Source organism: Lontra canadensis, unplaced genomic scaffold (assembly GCF_010015895.1).
Source record: "Lontra canadensis isolate GAN:19392208 unplaced genomic scaffold, GSC_riverotter_1.0 scaffold7, whole genome shotgun sequence".
Lineage (NCBI taxonomy): Eukaryota > Metazoa > Chordata > Mammalia > Carnivora > Mustelidae > Lontra > Lontra canadensis.
The window spans coordinates 36,939,241-36,956,491 of record NW_022631001.1 but is presented as its reverse complement, the minus strand read 5'-3'; the positions used below and the strand labels follow the sequence as shown (position 1 = coordinate 36,956,491).

At 49.1% G+C, this 17,251-nt stretch overlaps 1 protein-coding gene across 1 annotated transcript in view; it reads right to left on the bottom strand.

The window, feature by feature from the left end:
• SPON1 (spondin 1) overlaps nucleotides 1-17,251 on the bottom strand; it is a 253,873-nt gene that overhangs the window by 5,898 nt on the left and 230,724 nt on the right. Inside the window, exons 8-11 of the mRNA XM_032853529.1 lie at nucleotides 7,302-7,503; nucleotides 6,215-6,355; nucleotides 5,476-5,551; nucleotides 4,417-4,599 (exon numbers count right to left, since the gene is read on the bottom strand). Of these exons, the coding sequence (XP_032709420.1) occupies nucleotides 4,417-4,599; nucleotides 5,476-5,551; nucleotides 6,215-6,355; nucleotides 7,302-7,503 (602 nt within the window). The remainder of the gene's footprint in view (nucleotides 1-4,416; nucleotides 4,600-5,475; nucleotides 5,552-6,214; nucleotides 6,356-7,301; nucleotides 7,504-17,251) is intronic.

Here is a 17,251-nt window from a genome sequence, read left to right as displayed (position 1 = left end):
TCTATTTTTGCGCTAGTACGTGGTCTTGAAGGGGAAATACGGTCTCTTCAATAAATGGTGTTGGGAAAGTTGGACAGCTACATGCAAAACAAGGGAATTGAACACTTACCTTACACCATGCACAAACTCAAAATGCATAAGGGACCTAAATGTGAGACCCGAGAGCACAAAATCCTAGAAGGGAGCGCAGGCAGTAGTTTCTGATAATCGCTATATCAACATTTTTCTTGATAGGTCTCCTGAGGCAAGAATTAAAAGCAAAAGTAAACTATTGGGATTATATCAAAATAGAAACTTCTGCACAGCAAAGGAAACAACAAAATAAAAAGGCAGTTTATAGAATGGGAGAAAATATTTGCAAATGATCTCTCTGATAAAAGGTTACTATCCAAGATATAGTAATAACTTAACACCCCCAAAATAATCCAGTTAGCAAATGGGCAGAAGACATGAACAAACATGTCTCCAAAGATGACCAACAGATAGCCAACAGACACATGAAAAGATGCCCTGGGAGAAACGCAAATCACAACTACAATGAGCTATTAACCTCACACCTGTCAGAATGGCGAAAATAAAAAATATAAGGAGCAAGTGTTGGCAAGGATGTGGAGGAACAGGGAAGCCTCATGGACTGTCGGTGGGATTGCAAACTGGTGTAGCTACTGCGGAAAACCGTATAGAGTCTCCTGAAAAAGAACGATCGTATGATCCAGTCATCACACTATTGGGTATTTACCCAAATTAGAAAAAAACACTAATTTGAAAGGATATATGCACTCCTATATGAATTGTAGTGTTTATAATAGCCAACTTCTGGAAGCAACCCAAGTGTCCATCACTTGGTGAATGGATGAAGAAGATGTGGGATATGTATTTAATGGAATATTTTTCAGCCATAAGAGTAAAACCTTGCCAGTTGCAGCAACATGGATGGAAGTGGGGAGTAGAATGCCAGACAAAATAAGTCAGACAAATCCCAGAGGATTTCCCTTAATGTGGAATTTCAGAAACAAAAAGGGAAAAAGAAGTCTTATTTGGTTTGTTTCTTAACTATGGAGAAACTGACAGTCACCAGAGGGGAAGGGGACGGGGACAGGTGAAATAGGTGAAGGGGACTCAGAGTTATCACAATGAACACTGTGTAACGTACAGAATTACTGAATCACTCTTGTACACCTGAAACTAATATAACGCTGTATGTTAAATATCCTGGAATTAAACCTAAAAAGAAAATGAAACAGGATAGCTACTCAAGGGGAGTCAGGCAGTTGAGGATGGACAGGAACTGAAAAGGTATACACATCTTGAAACCAGGAGTTGTTCTCCAAGAAGGCAGGCCTCCCAGGTACATAGGGACACTTAGGACTCGAGCAAATCTGAAAGCTGCCTGGATGGGTAAAGGAATGTTTTATTGTACATAAAGTAAAATTTAAGATGTCATAATCTACAGTTACATGGCTGCATGGGCTAGGATTATCCTACATCTAAGACCATTAAATAAAATGAAAAATTCACTTCCTCTGTCACAAATTACATTTTAAGTACACAGTAGCCATGTGTGATGAGTGGCTACTATTTTGGCCAGTACAGATACAGAACTTGCCCATCATAGAAACTTCTACTGGACAGTGCTGGAAAGATATTAATATATATTCTGAGCTACAGGGTAAGCTCTTTTGCTCCAAGGAACCAGAGATTTTTTTTTAGTTGTCTAAAGCTGCCAGTTCCCAGTCTAGAAAAATTAATGAGAATTTGATTACTGAGGGTGAAGATTGTGACTGGCCTTTGGACACAGGGACCTGAGAATGGACGCGGGATGGATTTATACCCAAACAGTTGATTATACTCAGTGACCCCAGACCGCTCACTGCCTCTACAGAGGCTGGTTATAATGGGGGAATAAATGGTGGGGGGCGAGGACTTGTCTGTGTGTGCTAGAGAAGGGGACATAACCAGTCTGCTGTGTTGATATCTTGGGCGTATATGGCTTTGCTCCCATCACTAGGTGTTAGCAAAGGCCTTGATCATATAGTAGACACTCTGGAGGTTGGTGGAAAAGATCATCAAAGCTCTCAGCATGGCTTGGTAGTCCTGTTTCCAAGTAGTGGTGGGGGTGCCACTCCTGGTGGAAACACAGAGGTGAGCGGGTGGGTGTGCATGTGTGTCTGCCTGCTTAGTTCTTAAAAAAAAAAAAAAAATCCAAAAAACAATGAAGTCTTTCATCTATCCATTTATTCCTGTCAATAAAGATTTACTGAAAGCTCTGAATGCTTCATGGTATGCTCTTAAATTAAAAAGATGTGTAAGAGCTGGATCGTGTTCCATTTTCGAAAGAGATAGGCACAATAATTCCAGGTATGGAAAGCAGGACAACAAAGGTAAGCCCAGGGAATTGAGCAGAGAGGGGGAAAAATGCACTCCTTCTTGGAGTACGGGAGAAGATTTCACACAAAAGGACACATCTAAGTATACTTTCGTTGGGTAAAGGGTATCTGCACTTAAGGTGACGGGAAAGCTTACGCAAACACCTCTGTATAGAGAGTGCATGTACGTGGTAGTAGGAGGTGAAGCTAGAAAGGATTGAGTGTGAGTCCAGCCTGCCTATGTCCGTGACTGTCACTTGCACATGGGTAATGCCTAGGCATGGTTATTAAACCTACGGATAGTGCCAGTGGTGTGTGTAGTTAAGAAATCCCCATTGGAACCACACGTTAGACCCAGAGACAAGGATAACAAAAGGTAGCACACACTACCAATGAGAACATTATGTTCCAGTGTAATAATGGTTAAGGGACATCTGTCAAATAAATTAAAAAAAAAATCTTTAAAAAAATTAATGGTTAAGGGAACAGGGCTCTACAAGCCACAGTTCAGGCTTTCCAGAACCTGGTAAGAAAGATGTTACCCCAGGAAGGTAGAATATGGTCCTCATCTACCTGAGTACGTACTAACAGGTATACCTTGCTCTGAAGAAACTCCACTCCTCCTGATTTCAAAACTTAACTACAAAGCTACAAGGAATCAAAACCCGGTGGTGTTGGTGTAAGAACAGACATACAGGCCAATGGACTAGAATAGAGAGCGAAGCTAGAAACAAAGTCTCATGTCAATGGGCAAATGATTTGACAAGGGTGCCAAGACCATTCAGTAGAGAAAGGACAGTCTCTTCAACAGATGGTACTGGGAAATTTGGATCTCCACCGATTTAAGAATGAGGTTAGACTCTTACCTAAAATCATAGTCAAAAATTACCTTGAAATGGACCAGAGACCTAAACAGAACTAATACCAAAAAGCTCTTAGGAGAAAACACAGGGCAAAACCTTCATGACATTAAGTTTAGCAACGATTTCTTGGACAGGACACCCAAGGCACAGGCAACCAAAGAAAGAGCCAAACCAGATTTCAGGAAAATTCAAAACTTGTACAAAAGGACAGTCAAGAGGGAACAGGTAACCTAAAGAAGGAGAGAACATATTTGCAAATCCTGAATCTGCTAAGGGATTAATACCCAGAATACATGGAGATAGAAGGGTTCGCTCCCCTCCGAAGGCCCTTACCAAAGGCAGGAACAGCAATAGACCGCTGTGGGAGTGTTTAAGACCATCCCCGGGAAGGGCCAGAGGGTGAATGACCTGCGGTGGGAGAAGCTTCCTTCAATTATCCTCGGCTTGGAAGTGGTTTTCTTCCTGCCATGAACCAGCCCCAATTCTGCCTCCCTTCCTGTTGCCTCAAGGCACCTCTGAGACAGTCAAGATCAAAGTCCCGTGAGAGTCTAGATCTGTCCAGGTGGGGAGCGGGGTCGTGCTCTGGGAAGCAGGCTTCAGCACGGCAGGCAGCTCGGTGCCATTCTGAAGCTTGAGCCATCACCACAGCAGTGGTGCGAGCTCCTAGCTCAGGTCTGATTTTTGAGCAGTAGCAGACAGAATTCTTGCAGTTAGCCCAGCGGTCCTGACAAAAGAAGTAGGTGCTCTCATTCAGGTGGGAGGGAGACATGAAGGTCCCTGAATGACACAGAATCAGGGTGATGGATTCAATGGTGGCCAACTTGTTCCCGTTTCCTTCAGAAGACACTGGATTGAAGGGGAAGCAGGCGGCGCTTCATAGTTCTAGATTTGTCATACGATGTTTGCTAGCTCTTTAGTGACCCGTAGGTCACTGATTCCATGCTGGGAGGGAGTTGGTGGATAATATCAAGAATTCTTCTGATGTTCTAAGACCTACAGGTTTTTAGAGCTCCCAAGACACTGTTGGAGCTGGGGGGTCTTCCCTAGTGGTCCCCACTGGCCATGACAGGCAGGTTCCTGGTGCCCTCCTAGGGACACCGATCAGGTACGAGGGGCTGGCAGAGGCAGCTAGCCCCTCCCTTCCTCTGGCTCTGCCGCCACTGGCGCCCCCGGGGCTGCACGCTTACCTTCATCACTGCAGCCCGGGCCCATGCAGGGCTGGAAGTCCTGGGTATCTGGGCAGGGGACACTGAGGTCCAGCTGCGCCTTCAGCATGCGCTGCCGCATCCTCTTGCCTTTGTCGCAGGTGGAGGAGCTACAGGCAGACCACGGGGACCAGTTGGAGTAGATGCAGGTTTCAGGGGTGTCATCTGGAACGAATACATAACAGGTTTTCCCCTGGGAGCCTGCGGACACTGGGGCTGGCCCTCTCCCCCACACAAGCTCATGTGGGGGTAAGGAGATCCCTGCCACGTGACTGGCCTTAGCAAACCTGGGTACTCACTGTTGGGGTAGAAGCTGCTACTTGCCTTGAAGAATTCTATTTTAATCATTGCAATAATATCTAAACAACAGGGAAGACCTCTTACTGTCCCTTCCCCTCAATACGTGAAGGGCTTTTCATTTCTAGCCCCTTCTTCCCAATGACCCTGTCACAGGGGTCACCTCAGGGCAGCCCGCATTCCCACCATGTACGACACGCCAACAGCATTTTAGAACCTTCCATATTTCATCCCATTGGATTCTTACAACAACTCTCAACAAGGCCCGTTCCGTGATCATCCCCATTTTACGGGGAGGACAATGTGGTGGGATGGGAGCATCTTGTTCAAGGCCCCAGAAAGAGCCCTGGTTGTGTGACTCTAGATCCCATGAGGAAACAGGCTCCACCCTCAGCTTTGCCCCTCCCCCAAGGGTAGGATCCCTTTCCTCACTGGGGAAGTGGATGCGTCCACGCCGGGCACACAGGCCAGTGTGACAAAGCCAAGCATGCTGGGGATACCATGACGCCCCCTCCAAAGGCCCGATACCTGTGGACACATATTCCCATATCCCACTTACACCAACTCCCTTCTACCTGTGCCCAGTCGTGGCCTTATTTTGGATGATCTTCCATGCAGAAGTCCTCAAATACAGGATTAACAGGTCAAAGGACCAGATGTTTTTGTAGCTTTTAACACCTGTTCAGAAAACTGCTTTCCCAAAAGGTACTGTCAGTTTATGAAGGACGAAGGACGACTACATACCTTCATCTTTCTCTTCTGGAGCCAAATCTGCTACAATATCATCGACATTATCAGGCACAATGTTGCATTGTTCCCCCTGCGAAAGAAGGGCTCACATTAAAGAATGGCATGTGTCGGGGAAGGAGGGGGTCATAAAATTGGATGTCCGCCCCATGTACAAATCCCAGGCCACGGTGGAGTTCTGAGCCAACTTTTACCATTGGACTGAAAGAGAAATGGCAAGAAAGCCGCAGCTTCCCACTTCCTGACCCATGGCAGGTATTAGTAATTAACTGTGGAACTCACAATAAAACCTAATTGTCTGGATTGAGTCATTCAGTTGAGAACGACCTTACCCTTAGGTTTATTTTGCTCATTCATACCTTGTGAATAATTCACATGCTTAGAAACCTTGGGAGGGGGCGCCTGGGTGGCTCAGTGGGTTGAAGCCTCTGCCTTCGGCTCGGGTCATGATCCCAGGGTCCTGGGATTGAGCCCCACATCGGGCTCTCTGCTCAACAAGGAGCCTGCTTCCTCCTCTCTCTCTGCCTGCCTCTCTGCCTACTTGTGATCTCTGTCTGTTAAATAAATAAAATCTTTAAAACAAAACAAAAACAAAAACAAAAACACCTTGGGAGGTCCAGGAGTTCTAGATTCTGGAATATGCAAGGGACCCCACGATTCTTGAGCAGAAAGGGGTACAGTCTGCTTACACTCCTGGTGGGAAGGGTCTGTACCAGGGTGCACTCTACGCCATTACCTTCCGGGCGATTCTCTCGATGACAACTCTGGCCACTTGAGTGATGGACCCGCCCTCTGGATCATAAAAAGGACTCTGAGGATGGTCCAGACTGGTCAAGGGCCGGATTTTCTCCTGGGGAATTGTGGGCTTGTTGGGTGACTGTGGGGGAAGGGGGGTGGAACACAGATACAGAGTATGGGAAACAAAGGAGTTAAAAACCACAAAAGCAATTGGATTGTAATAGGATCAGAACAAAAGTGGTGATGGAGATTTCACAACAGATGTAACCCCTATGGCTGTTGATGCAATTCTATCCCCACTATGCACCGTGCAAGGAAATTGGTGACCTGTGCTTTCAGATCTCCCAGGTACACAAGATTCCATCCTGATGAAGAAAAGATTTCAGAGAGGTCATCCCAGCCAGGAGACAGTTGACCCAGGCTGGCCTCAATCCAAAGCTCTTTCTACTAGACCAGGCATTAGCAAATGAGTCCATAAAGCGTCAGATGGTAAACATTTCAAGACTCTGTGGGCCCTCCTGGGTCGGCTACCACGACTCCACTCAGCTGATGTAGTGAGAAAGCAGCCCCTGACAACATGTAATTGGGGTGGCTGGGTTTGAATTTACAACTCAGGTGGTAGTCCTGATTTGGCCCACAAACCATAGCTTATCAGTGTCCCTTCTAGATGGTCCTGCCACTGGTTTTCTAAGGGCTTCACATTTCCATGCAAGTTGGCGTGCTGACCACAGCTGAAGCATTTTAACATTCAGGACAGAATCCAAACTCCTTAACCTGGCTGGCTGTCTGGAAACCTCCAGAATCTGGCCTAGTCTAACGTATGGACATCAACTTCGGTTCCCCATTCTCACCCCTTCTCTTGCCCTGTGCTTACCTAGAAACTGCTCTTTGACCCCTCCCGTGGCCTCATGGCCAGCTGTGTGGGTCACATTGGATGTGATATGTGAGGGTGAGCCGATGCCGGCCTGCCCGACCACCCTGGGCATTCATCTACATCCTTTATGTCAAGCCCCCCACAGCGCAGGGCCAGGCGAAGAGGAAGCACCCGGGAAGGGTCGCCCGTCACCACCGCAGAGCTCACCCACCTCATAGGTCACCCCGCTGTCAGTGCCCGCGTCCCAGGGGATCAGGTCCTGCACCACCTTCTGGACCCAGCCGCACTCCTTGGTGCACAGATCCTCCGCAGACAGGCCCACGTTCCAGTCGGGGCTGGGGCCCATCATGGTCAGGAAGGACATCAAGTGGCGTGTCCTGTCCACAGAGAACTCGGCCGAGGGTGCAGCTCTCCTGGAAACCAAACACATTACATCAGGGGCTCTGTGGGCGCACACCCTGAGGGATGTCCGGCCAGGCCACCGCTAAGGGAGGAGAGGATGGAAAGAAGGTGGATTCTCAGTCTTCCACAGATCTCTGCCTTTGACCATGACTGGTTGACACCCTTTACTATCCTGAGCCCCTCTGCTGGCACAGGTGGAGGCAATCACCTGCTCCCACCCCATCCAGTTCCAGTGCGCTCGGAGCACTTGTTGTTCCATAGATGATGCTTGTTCAGCCGTTTGCTGTTCATTCTCCCTGGATGGGAGCCCTGGGAAAGCACGGCTCTTGTTGGACATACTCAGGGCTTGGTTTCTAGTGCCTATAGCGGTGCCTGGCACAGAGCAGGTGTTCAGTCCAAGTGTCTGAATAAATGGGTGAGCAACAATCTTGTGTTATTGTAACTGAACTCGAGCTCATCTGCTTGATGCCCAGCAGAGACAATCACACAGACACGAGGTAGGCAGCCTCAAGGAGAAGGTTCAAGAGGCCTCCAGATGGGGAGATGGGAGGGCAAGCCTCAAATCCACCTCCCTGAGGAGGAAATTCAGGGAACTCTGAAGGCAAATGAGAAATTTCTGAGTTCAAAAGTTGCAGCGGAGTTTCCTAATCTGCAGCTGCGATCAGTCCCCTTTGGTTACGGGTTCCAGTCCCCACTGTTCTTTGATCATTCCTCAGCCTTGAGGGAATGGGGACGACTTTCTGGTTAACTCTCCAGTTACTTGCTGCTGTGATGGGGTGAGGACCAGAGTTAAAGGGATGGAAACTTTCTGCCCACCTTTAGAAAGATTCTTCAGTTCCAGGTAGAAACCCGGCATTCTGCAGGACCGAGATTTGTGTACTTTGGTTATGAGCGCTCAGACTCTGTTCTCCTGAGAGCCTCTGAGGAGATTGGTTGGAACCAGGCTGCTTGTACACCCCTGTTTCCTCAGACCGGCTCTCCTGACCCAGACAATCAGGTCTTCCTGGGGGTGACTGCCACAGGGTGCTCCATGCCGGGTCCTCCTTGTGGACGGGCTGCATGGAACCCGTGGGTTCCCCTAACTCGAGTGTGAGGAACGCACCGCTTCCTTCCCTCCAGGCTCACTGCATTCCACAAGGTCCCGGGCAAGGGGGCTGGAGCTGGCCCGCCACATGCTCGCTCTGCAGGTCCTAGGGGACCCCACGTCCCTGGAATTCCTGCGGCGTAAGGGCATATCTCTGGGGGCACATCCGCCTGCTGGCAGTGAACCGGCCCACTCAGTGTGCCTGCTCATAACAGCTGCCTGATGGGAGCCCCGCCCACAACTCCTAAGTCATGAGAGTGTAACTGTGTAACATAGAGCCTTAAATCACGCCCACTCGGGGGCGGGGGACACTCCTACCGAGAACTGAGAAGCCAACACACCTTTTTCCCAAGTGAGTTTCCTAGCATATCTTTGCCACAGCCCTTTTCTGTTTTTCCAGCCTGTTGGGGGCTCCAGGAAGCATGTGTTGCCATCGACTGCCCAAGGCGTGGGGCACACCTGTGTGGCTTTGAGCACAGACGCTGCTGGGTGGTCATCTCACAGTCTGAGTTGTTAGAAGCAATCCAAACCTTGGAAGGATTTTGCTTGGAAGGGTTTTGACAACTTCTGAGGCCTTCTGGGAAGGGCGAGGGAAAGCTTCAGCCCAAATGGTAAAGGTCTCTGTAAATATTGGCAAGTCTTGAAAATTACCTGTTGTTTTTGGCCTCACGGTAAACTACCTGCCAGTCTTCTCCAGGTTCAGAGCCTTAAACTTTACAAGACATTTGACAAAGTCTTAAGGTGTTGGTTTCCTCCCTGTTTTGGACAAATTTTGCAATGGAGAGAAGATGAACTTACCTGACTTTCAATAAACACAGTCCGAATAAAAGTTTTGTATTTAACGCTTTTAATTCTAAACACAAGTCCATTTTAATTAAACTAGCAACCTTAAGTTAGTTTTAATACTGAATATTTTCCAAGATCATGTGAAAAAACACTTGGGTTAGTTTCTGTCTTTGAGTTTTAGAATGTCCAATTCTAATAAGCCCTTACTTTTTAACGGGCGAAATAGAACTCTTGTACAGATTAATCGTAGCAACACCATGCAGACTTACAGAAACTAGCTCCACTTAGGACACATATGAACACACACCAATACATAAACAAAATGCAAACAGGATCTTAAAGGGCCAATTCCCAAATCTTTTTTACAACACAAATCTAACTGCAAAGTGGTACAATGTATGGGTCCATTGGTTGGTCATTTTTCTTGAGACTCTAACGAATATTGTGGCCAAGCAGTGTTGGAAAAAAAACAAAAGATTGTCCCATTTTGGAGAATAGAGCCCAACGAGCTGCATATGGCGGATCAGTCACTTCCCTATTTTTCACTTAGAATGCGGCCGGCGTTATTCAAAGATCCCAAAAGCTGCCCCAACGAACAAACCAAATGAGCCTAGAGTATGGCCTCCACGTCTTTTCTTCCACAAAATTCTAGGCTTCACCGATTAAACCAGATGGCTTCCTACTTTCTAGCACCTCCCTAAAAGTCAGAGCTTCACTGGCCGAACCCAAGCGTTCACTCGTCACCCTTGTCTTTAGAAAAGGAGGCGAAGAGGGGCGCCTGGGTGGCTCAGTGGGTTAAGCCTCTGCCTTCAGCTCAGGTCACGATCTCAGGGTCCTGGGATCGAGCCCCACATCAGGCTCTCTGCTCATGGGGGAGCCTGCTTCCTTCTCTCTCTCTTCCTGCCTCTCTGCCTACTTGGGATCTCTGTCTGTCAAATAAATAAATAAAATCTCTAAAAAGAAAAAAAAAAGAAGAGGCGAAGAGAAGCAACATCCTCTAATCGGAGACAGCTGAGTGAGAGGAAGAAAGTCAAGAAAGCCAAAACAACAGGGAGGAAGAAGTAAGCTTCTGTCCCACCGCACAGGACATACTCGCCAAAGCCCTTTGTCCAAACCAGACCCCAAGCTGCCGAAGGTCAGTGGGCCCCTGAGGACAGGCCCCAGGACAAGGAGCGGAGGCAACCACCCTGACCGTCAGCAGGCTCCCATCACCAGTGTGGGGGTCAACAAACCAGGGGCACAAGTCTCCTGACGGCTCGCCACATTTGTATGCAAACCCAGGGTCGTCCGCCCAGTGCTCAGCAAGGACCACCGGTCTGGACACAGGTAAGGACTTATGCGACAGGCAGCCAAACGAGGAGACTGGAGGCCAGACCTCAGATCCACTTCCTCCAAGGAGCAGAGTCAGGGAAATTTTTTTTTTTAAAGATTTTATTGATTTATTTGACAGAGAGAGATCACAAGTAGACAGAGAGGCAGGCAGAGACAGAGAGAGAGAGAGAGGGAAGCAGGCTCCCTGCTGAGCAGAGAGCCCGATGTGGGGCTCGATCCCAGGACCCTGAGATCATGACCTGAGCCAAAGGCAGAGGCTTAACCCACTGAGCCACCCAGGCGCCCCAGAGTCAGGGAAATTTAAAGGCAACGGAAAAAGGTCTGGGTAAAAAGAGGTGCCGCTGGAGCTTCCTGGTCCCATTAACCCTCGGCCAGCGGCACGGTGTGCCCCGCTCTGTTGCATGTGAGGCGAACTTTACAAATAACAACGTCTGACCAGTGCCCCAAGCCCCTTCTCAGACCTTCTCACTGAATCCTCAGAACAGACCTGAGAGAAGAATGATTGACACCAGCTGATGGATGAGGAAACCCAGGCTCAGGGGGCTGTTTCTGTAATGGGACCAACATCACAAAGTTAAATGGCGGACGGAGACTGTGACCCAAGACATATTAGCTCAAGATAATAGCTTTTCATTATCTGTTTCAAATTCCTTCTCCCTGCCCCCTTTTCACTCTGTTGTGCCCTCCCACGGGGAGTCTCCGAGGCCTGCTGCCTCCACTGTCCTCACGGGGCTGCCTCCTGCAAGGCCCTGCCCTGGCCCCAGAGCTCCCCCAGGGACTCCCATGCTTCCCGGACCCCATCCTCCAGGTGGTGAGCAGGGACCCAGGGAGAGCGGCACAGACCTTTGCCTGACGCCCCCCAAGCCACAAGAGGGGATTGTCTTCAACCTCTATCTCAAGCTGCTAAGAAGAGCTCTTGTGGCCGGGGCTGGGTGAGATTGGAGGTGGCGGCCCCCCATGGGGCTAGGGAAGAAAGTGTTTACACTCAGCACACACTTGGTGCTGGACCCGAGTTATTCTGTGCCCCTCCCCCGCCACCCATGACAATCCCGTGGGTTTAAAATTATGATCCCGTTTTGTAGAGAAGAAAGCAAGCGTATAAAGGTTAATGGACCTAGAGACCAGCTGGTCGGGGCTGAGGTGTAGAGGCAGCCCCGCCTGACTCCACACCCCCAGGCTGCTAATTGTGGGGAATCCTTGGCTGGGGCCCAGGTCATCTGTTCCATCCAGCTGGCAGCCGGTGCACCTCGGCTGCTCATGAGTCCCTGTGTGTCTCTCTGGAGACCAGCTGCTTCTGGCTTCCCTCACCTGTCCCCCAAAGCAATGATTCCACACCTGCTCAGGCCTCACAGAACTGGACCACTTGGGCTCTGGCAGGCCGGAGGGGGTCAAACAACGAGCAGAGAGGGACGGAAGCCTGGGTGTGCGTCCTGGCACGCTACCTCTTACAGCTGCGTATCCTTGGGCAAATGACCGAAGCATTCTGTGCCTCAGTGTCCCAGTCTGTGAAATGGGGACCTCCCTATGGCTATGCCAAAGGCTTAGTGTGTGTCATGAGAGAACTTGCATGCAGGACTTAGCCCAGTGCCTGGCCCTTGAGCTATAAGAACTCTATTGAGGGGAGCAGTATAGGGTCATACAGCGTTCAGGAAAAAGAGGGAAGATGAGGGAGGCCTTCCTGAAACGACTTTACCTCGTAGCCCGCTGCCAGGCTGGGTTCTGGCACATGAGTGCCGGAAGAGCCTGAGCCCCGGCTTTGGGGTCCGCAGCTCAGCAAGGCTCAGTGTCACCTTCATCTCCAGCCTCCTGCCTCCCCACCGCCCGGTGCCCTGGCCAGGCCAGCCATGGTGTGGGTCCCACAGGCACTTGCGCTGCTGGGGAGGCCTGTCTTCAGGGGCACACACGGAGTGGTCCCCGGGCAAATTACCAAGCCCTGCCCCAGGTTCACCACATCAGAGACTCTGGGGGTGGGACCCAGCCTTCCAGATCAACAACCCCTCCAGCTGATCCGGATGCATCTCAGGCTTGAGAACCGTCGCTCTGCTCATTTTGCAAGCCTTGGATCGTGAGCCACCTCATCCTGGAGCCCCTCTGATGCCCCTGATCAGGGCCAGCTGTGCCCGGGGTCTGTGTTTCCACACACTCTGAAAGTCTCTGCAGCTGTACCCCAATGACTGCCATCGCTCTGTCACCATGTGGTCATCCCCATGCATATGGGGAGCTCCCCGAGGCCAGGAACCCCTGGTCCCCCAGTCCCCTGGTGCCCCGAGGGCCGGCTGGACAGAGCAGTGTGGGAGGACCCGAGTTCCACGACCACCACCGGCTCTAGGTCTTGGCAGGAGGTCACTCACGGCCTTCAGGTCTGATCCCACCTGCAGGGATGCTGTGAGGCTCCAAGGGGATGCTTTTTCCTGGAGCTAATGTCCCACACCTACATCTTCTGCTGTGTAGACAGGCACGAATTAGGGTCTTTCATCTTCTCTTCCCAGGTGTGCGTTTACTGGCTCCTTGTGAGTGGTTTTCACAGCTTTTTTAAGGACCTAAGGACCTTCTACGAGAAGGGTGGTCTGGGTCGCTGCGGGGTTGCTCACCCAGCAGCTAACAGGACGTAGGTCAAGGCCCACCTTCTTGTCCATGAGAAGCAAAGAGTGTGGACATCTCCACGGGCTGTTGAAGGCCCCAGCCCTTCTTGGCTTAGCCCCCTGGGGGTCCAGCAGTGCCGTGGCTGTGGCTGTGGCCGGTGGACTTCCTCTTCCACTGCCATAGAGACCAACCCCTCCACCGGTTACCTTCCCCTCTCCCTGGGCAGGTGGCTTTGAATCAGGTTAGTCCCTTGTATCCTGTAAACCATGAGTGACCCTATTCACCACGACAACCTAAGGGGCAAAGACATCCATTGGTGGGGAAACAGAACCAAACCAGACGCCACATGCCATCCTGATACTCTGCTCAGCTGGTAGAAGTGACCATCTGAGAACCTCCTGCATTCACAAGGGACCATGCAAACTGTTCTCTGCAGGTGCATTTGGGCCAACTCTGAGGTCTCCAGACCTTGGTGAGTTTTAAAGGAGAGGAAATTTGGGGCAACCAACCCCTGCACAAAATGCCTGACCTGAGGTTGGGTAATAGGGCAAATCTGAATCTGTAAGGACATGGGAGCAGTTCTAGCAATTTTCTTGCATCTTCAGGTGTGCTCCGCTCCTTTTTCTTCCCCTTGACTGGGAAATTTGTCCCCTGACCCCCAGCTCATATAATATGTCCTGGAGGAAGCATTTCCTGACCTCTCCTCAAATCCTTTAGGACCCCTGGTGCACTTTCCCAGAGGGTGCCGAGTTCACTCTTTGCTTGGAGTATCTTGTTTAATTTCCATCTTGCCCATTAGGTTCCAATAGAGTAGAGATGATTTTTGTCTTGTGTATTATAGCTATATCCCAGAGCTGGCTCGGAACTTGGCATGCAATGGGATCTCCTCAAATATTTGTTTTCAGTAAATTACTTAATTTACGAAATGAACATGGAACTCTTGTACTTCCTTTGACCTTCAAATTTAATTTAAAAATCACCTCAAAGTATTCATTACTTCTACAATAAAAATGCTATTTAAAATGATGAAATGGATAAAAATATATATGAGTTTTCTTTGGGAAATGTGAGGTATGACTGGAGTTCTTTAATTTGTCCAAACTATAATAAAAATTCACATTCCTGCTTGCTTATATGCGATGTTTTCCCCTATATGACATTTTGTTAATTTAGTTTTATTTTCCTATTCTGTGACTTAAATTTTTTTTGAAAAAAGATTTTAATTATTTGAGAGAGAGTGAGTGTGAGAGAAAGAGCACAAGCAGGGGGAGGGAGAGGGAGAAACAGATTTCCCACTGCACAGAGAGCCTGATGTGGGGCTCAATCCCAGGACCCCGGGATCATGACCTGAGTCCAAGGCAGACGCTTAACCGACTGAGCCACCCAGGCACACCTGGGATTTAAATTTTTATCGATTTTATAGCAAAGAGAGTTTATCTGGGCACACCATATAACAGTATATTATAAATCATGATAACTGATGTCATATTCAGGACAAGAAAGAAATAGAAATGAGTGGCAGAGATCGGAGATCCCAGAAACTTTAGATAAGGTGTTACACAAAACAGACTTCTCACATTAGGGGTTAAAGGAAAAACAGTGCAACAGAGGGGTTGGGCTTACTTAACTGCAGTTAAAAAAATACGGATTCCCATCTAGTCTCATACACCAAAATAAATAAATAAATAAATAAATAAATAACCCAGCGCTAAGTAGAAAGCAATCAAATTATAGGAAAAAAGTCAAGTTTACCGATCTGTTGGAGAAATGTTAATTTTTTCAGCTTTGAAACAATAAAGCAATCACAAAAGTAATTGAAGTGTATACACCAACTAAAGACATCTGTGTAGTGAAACAACAGTGCTGAATTAGAAAGAAAAATGACACGTTGGCCAAAACGTCTCCACGCGGTGTGACTGACCAATGTGACTGTAGTAGACAAAGAGGGAATCCACGTCTGCAAGAAAAATGCCACCGTCTTCGCAGATAAGGGAAAGCTACGAGCAGACAGTCCGCACCACAAAAACGGGAAAGGAAGAGCAAACGAAGACATGAGGAAGTGTCTCGCCTTCTTCCATTCAGAGAGGCAGCGTGGGGTGCAGGGAAGGACAGAGGGTATTGGAAGAGGCCGCTGGATCTGAATCTGGATTCAGCCCCTTGCTATCTGTGGGCCACGGGCTTTTTACCCCAGCATGCTTTGCAGTTATTAGGGCTGCAAAACGGGAGACTCATCACACCCACTCGAGGGCTCTGCATGAGCAATTTGCTTCTCATCGTGACCCGCACAGCACAGACTTGGCAAATGTCGATTTTCTACTCATTTGGCTTTTCCAAACAAAACTTTTGAAAAACACCATAAGAGAAAAGAGGCAGCAAGGGATTGTTATGCTCTTTAAGGAATTATTGCCTCTTTTGAAATTTCAGAACCAAACTGGGGTGAATCGGGTCACTAGTGAGACTCAAGTCGCTGGAAATTCAGGTCACTCATAGGCTGAGTTCTGTGTCCTTCATATTTCAAATAATCCCCAAGAGAGAGCTTTGAAGTTGCAGAAACTCCACGGAACCACTAGAGGACGCCAGAGCCACGCGTGAGGCTGAAGGGCACACCGCCCACCCCCCCTCACCCCCGCTGGTGGGTGGAGGCAGGTTTGAGTAAGGTTTCCTGCCTCCGAAAGCTGCCGGTAACCTGGAGGCACGTAGGACTCCGGTCCTTCTGGCCCGTTCTATCTGCCGCCTGCTCCTCCAGCCCGCCGCCTGCCTTCTCTGCAATCCTGAGGGCATCCACAGACCTGGGCAAGGGCTCCAGGAGGAGGGAGGACCCTGCAACTTTCAGCCCCGATCCGACAGAGGGAGAGAGAGATGCCTCTGTCCTTGCGGGGAGAGCCCCGGCTTTGGGTGATTTGTGGGACACCGACCCTCCAGAGGCAGGATTTCTGGGGAGGCTGACCGGTCTCTGGTCCACCATCCCCTCAGCTGTCGGGAACCCATAGAGGGTTGTCTTATCAAATATTAATTAAACAGACAGAGTGGCTGGGAATCACGAAGGGCCCTGCAGTCCCTTACAAGATTCATTATGAGAATAAAAAAATTATTTTTAAAAAAGTTCCAGTAATTCCTAGGATCCAGATGAAGCTGGAGGAACTGGGTGGTGGAAATTCAGAATCGATTTGCGGGAAACCTGGTCATTTTCTGCTCAGGCGCCAGAGGAACTAGTGAAGGATGTGGGTTTTGCTCAGCATCTGTCTTTTCTGTCTCTACCTGTGCTCGGGGCTGACAAGCCACAGCTTGATTTATTGAGCTGAACAAGTCAGCAGCTAATTTGTTCGTTCATGGCTGTTCTTTGAGAAGTGGTCCTGGGGAAAAAGATGAAGATCATTGAAAAGCAAGTCAGTTTCCCAGGGCAGGACCTCACAAAGTAGGTCACCCCGGCTTTCCACTGGCCCAAGGGAGGCTAGAATCCCATTAACCTCGATCCTGCGGGCTCAGTGAGGGGGCGTGGGGCAGAGCTGTTACTGCAAAACAAAACTTGGCTGCTGCGGAGGCTTCCTAATTTGACTTCCTAATGCGATTTGGAAGAAGGAAGGGGAGACTGGGGTATGGGTAAAGCAAAGGAAAATTCCTTTCTCTTAACAAGCTGGTAGCACTAGGCGGAGGGAGTTTGGGTGGTTGGGAGATCTGATGTTTGCCATTGATTAATTCTGTTCCATGGGGGTCTCCGGAAGTCTGGGGGAATGGGGAAGGGTAGGAAGGTGTCCCCAAGTATTTTGTGTCTTTTTTCCCCCCAACTTTTCAGAAAGTCTCTCTCATCTTGAAAAAGAAGGCAAAAACAAATCAACTGCATTGACTCTTTCGTCTCCTGAGAGCTGCCACTTGCTCAGTGTCTTTCCATTCCCAGCCAACTGCAGGGAAGCCTCGTCTGTACACATGGACTCTGTAAACTCCCTTTTCTGTTCATAGTCCACCCTGCTTGGGGC